Source organism: Lottia gigantea, assembly GCF_000327385.1.
Source record: "Lottia gigantea unplaced genomic scaffold LOTGIsca_31, whole genome shotgun sequence".
In the NCBI taxonomy this organism is placed as follows: Eukaryota; Metazoa; Mollusca; class Gastropoda; family Lottiidae; genus Lottia; species Lottia gigantea.
In genome coordinates, this window is record NW_008709027.1 from 2,785,596 (window position 1) to 2,788,819 (window position 3,224).

Consider the following 3,224-nt stretch of genomic DNA (forward strand, 5'->3'; position numbering starts at 1 on the left):
ACGAAAAAAATAATTTTGGGCACAAAATATTTAAGGTGGGAATAGACTAGGAAGGATGTACGGTGCAGGTGTAACTTTCGATGTCGAAAATAGAAGAAGCGAATACACGAGGTTTGGGTCCATACACCAATGGCTTCTGACATTTTCTTTTGTATCGAAATTCCTGTTATGGATATCATGCCTTGTCCTGCTTCGGTAAAAATTCAGAGTTTCAATATCTTTAAAAATCTTTGAAGAATTATCAGGAACTTTAGTTTTTGAACTCGTGTAATTTAAGAAAAGGCAATAATTTATTTATAAATATTTATTTAACAAATCTGGCTTCAGACTATCACATGTATAGATTATATCATATTAAAAATCAGTTCAAAATGACAGTTTTGTTATACTATTATTACAACTGCCGATGACAAAATGATTAACATTCAATAATCAACAATATAAAATAACGACAAAAACAATAGGATACAAAAAGTGGTCCACTCCTAGTGTATTCACAGAAAAAAAATCAAAGAAAAATGTAAAACGCTCACACCTTTTCTGGCACGTATTGGACTGTCGTTGAAGGAGTGTCGTTTAAATCATTTATTGCTGTGAGTTCATAACCATTTGTCATAGCTCTTGTGGGAGATATGCTCAGAGATCTTGTCGATTTCACAATGTGGCGGAATACACGTAAAAGAGTTTGGCGGAACTTTCTTCCAAAGGCAGTATAAATAAGGAAATTAACCGCAGAGTTTAAAACAAACAAAGTATTGCTGACTGCTAGCCATTTCAGAAATGTTATTAAATCAAAAATATCGAACTGGGCTATCAGACCTGGCGTTTGACAGAATATAAATACCACTACAATCAGCACTAAAACTAAACTCAAATTTGCTTCATTCTCTTCGTGGATATTGGTACCGGACCGTCGTTTTTGCATTCGCATTAATTCTTTGAGAATAAAACAGTTCAAAACAAAGAGCCCTGCCAATGGGATAACATACACTATGATACAGTATAATACGATACTATATACAGTCTTATAGATATAAGTTGTTCCAAAATAGGTGTCAGCTAAAGCTAAACAAGATTGGTTTCCAATTTTCTCATGTTCATTACATTCACGGTAATGGGTTGCAAAAAATCTTGGAATGTTATACGCAACGGAAAACACACAAATACAAATTATCACAATTAATGCTTTGTTTTTAGTGCATATTCTTGTAGCTTTAAACGGGTGACAAATTGCAATGTATCGTTCCACACTAACAGCTACTGTAATCCAAACATTGCTTGTTTGTAATGTCATTATAATAAAATTCATTGGTGTATGTAAAACGGGATAAACCATGTGTTTGTAATATTCTAGCGGCTGTGTGTACAAATAGTTACTCATACTATATGGTGTAATCACTATTACTGACATTATTAAAATTCCAGTATCTGTTATAACAAGGCCCCTTAGGTAAAATATAGTTGGCGATTGCATTTCACGCCGCCACAAGACAACAATGGTAAGCACATTTCCAACTAGGCCTATGGCCACTATAAACGGTAATATTATTCCCCAGAAGACAAACTGTATGAAGAAAGCATCCTGGTAGGCACCTTCTTGATCTTGCATATGTCCTCCAGCGTATGTGAGGTTAACCATCAAATTGAGTTCACCTTTCGTCATTTTGTACTGTTGTTTCCAATCATTAACTATAGAATAACAACATACTTCTTCATTAACTGGAATGAGAAAATATAATTATAGATCTTCGGGCTTGAAGGTGGGAAATCTGCATCACAATTCATAACAAGAAAACTGTCATATTTTAATCATGAATCTACACTATAGTGTAACAGTTGTGGAATACGATTAAGATTTATCACAATATAACAGACAGATAGGTAAATACGCCATCACAACATTATCGTTAATTGTGTTTTATAAAATAGCATAAACTAATTCTTGTTTAATCAGAACAGTTGTTTGGTAAGAATTTTCAAAATCAAGGGCAATAATTATTGTGCTTAAGAAGAGAAATGTTGAACGGACAATTTGGCGAACAGAGACAACGCCAATTGATATACTTCCGCACGTGTGTATAACAATCTAAAACGAGAAATTAAAAATTACTAACTAAAAATGAAATTTGACTTTCAAAAAGCTCAATCTACTTCAAAAATAAATAGAACTGGACTAGCCAATGATATTAATTTTAATTTTGTTCTCGCATCCAAGTTCATACAAAACAATTACAAGATCGGCTACTCGGTGATGGTAACAGTAAATCCGAAACTTATTTGGTGGGATCAGGAAGTACGACAATTGATCAGTTCATCTCAGTAATCCTGAATACATCAAAAGTAACTAATTGCATGTTTATTCTTCAGATGTAAATTCACAGCTCAGCTGTAAATTAATTAATGAAATGCAGTGTTTCGGTATGCTATTTTCACAGGAACACCTGTCAAAAGTATTTTCAAATAAACAACTTTTTCAATTCCACGACTTTTAGCCTGATTTCCCCTCAATACATAATAATTCAATTAAAATTCCATAAGTTAACGGATAAGGGATTGTGTATCTGACACTATTTCAACAGACTGAATATGTTTTTAATATCTGGCGGTTAAAATAACTATTTTATCGATTTCTTCTGGTCGCAACCAATACAATACGTTGACAATTCTTATTAAAGTTGTGACTAAAATCGAATTCAGCTGTAAGATAACTTAACCAAATTTCATAGTATTCGTATACTTCTGATGTAAAATGAACTAAGCTTACGAAATAAAATGCCACATGTTACCACAACCGTTCGCAATTCTGCCAATTTGAAATTTAATGATGACATTTATTCAATACATACATTTCAACAGAGCGAACCAACAATACACTATAAATTATATCTCATTCAAATTGCATAAGCCAATTGATTACTAGTAAAAACACTTTGTAGTGTTAACCCAGATCTTATTTCAGTATTTCAAACTCTGGTACACTGACCTGTGCAAATCAGGCTAAATTCCATAAACACGATATGTCATGAACAGCTTGAAATTGCTTGGCCTAATTAAATAGTTATAGATTCTATTTTTTATCAAGCCTAAAATGCACATTAAAACATCATTAAAAGAAAAATAAAATGAGGTTTTGCACTAGTAAGTTTCTGTGACATTAACCTGCTCTTTTTCATTTCCAACTGTCGAGGGATCTTAAACGTGCACAGCCTGTAGCACACTGGGCC

General features: G+C 33.0%; 1 protein-coding gene across 1 annotated transcript; it reads right to left on the reverse strand.

Annotated features, from left to right (window-relative positions):
- Positions 1–529: 529 nt before the first annotated feature.
- Positions 530–1,663, reverse strand: LOTGIDRAFT_161976 (hypothetical protein; the record flags this gene model as incomplete). The annotated part of the gene is made up of 1 exon (XM_009057848.1): positions 530–1,663. One exon carries the CDS (start codon positions 1,661–1,663, stop codon positions 530–532), a length of 1,134 nt encoding a protein of 377 aa, XP_009056096.1.
- Positions 1,664–3,224: the final 1,561 nt, after the last annotated feature.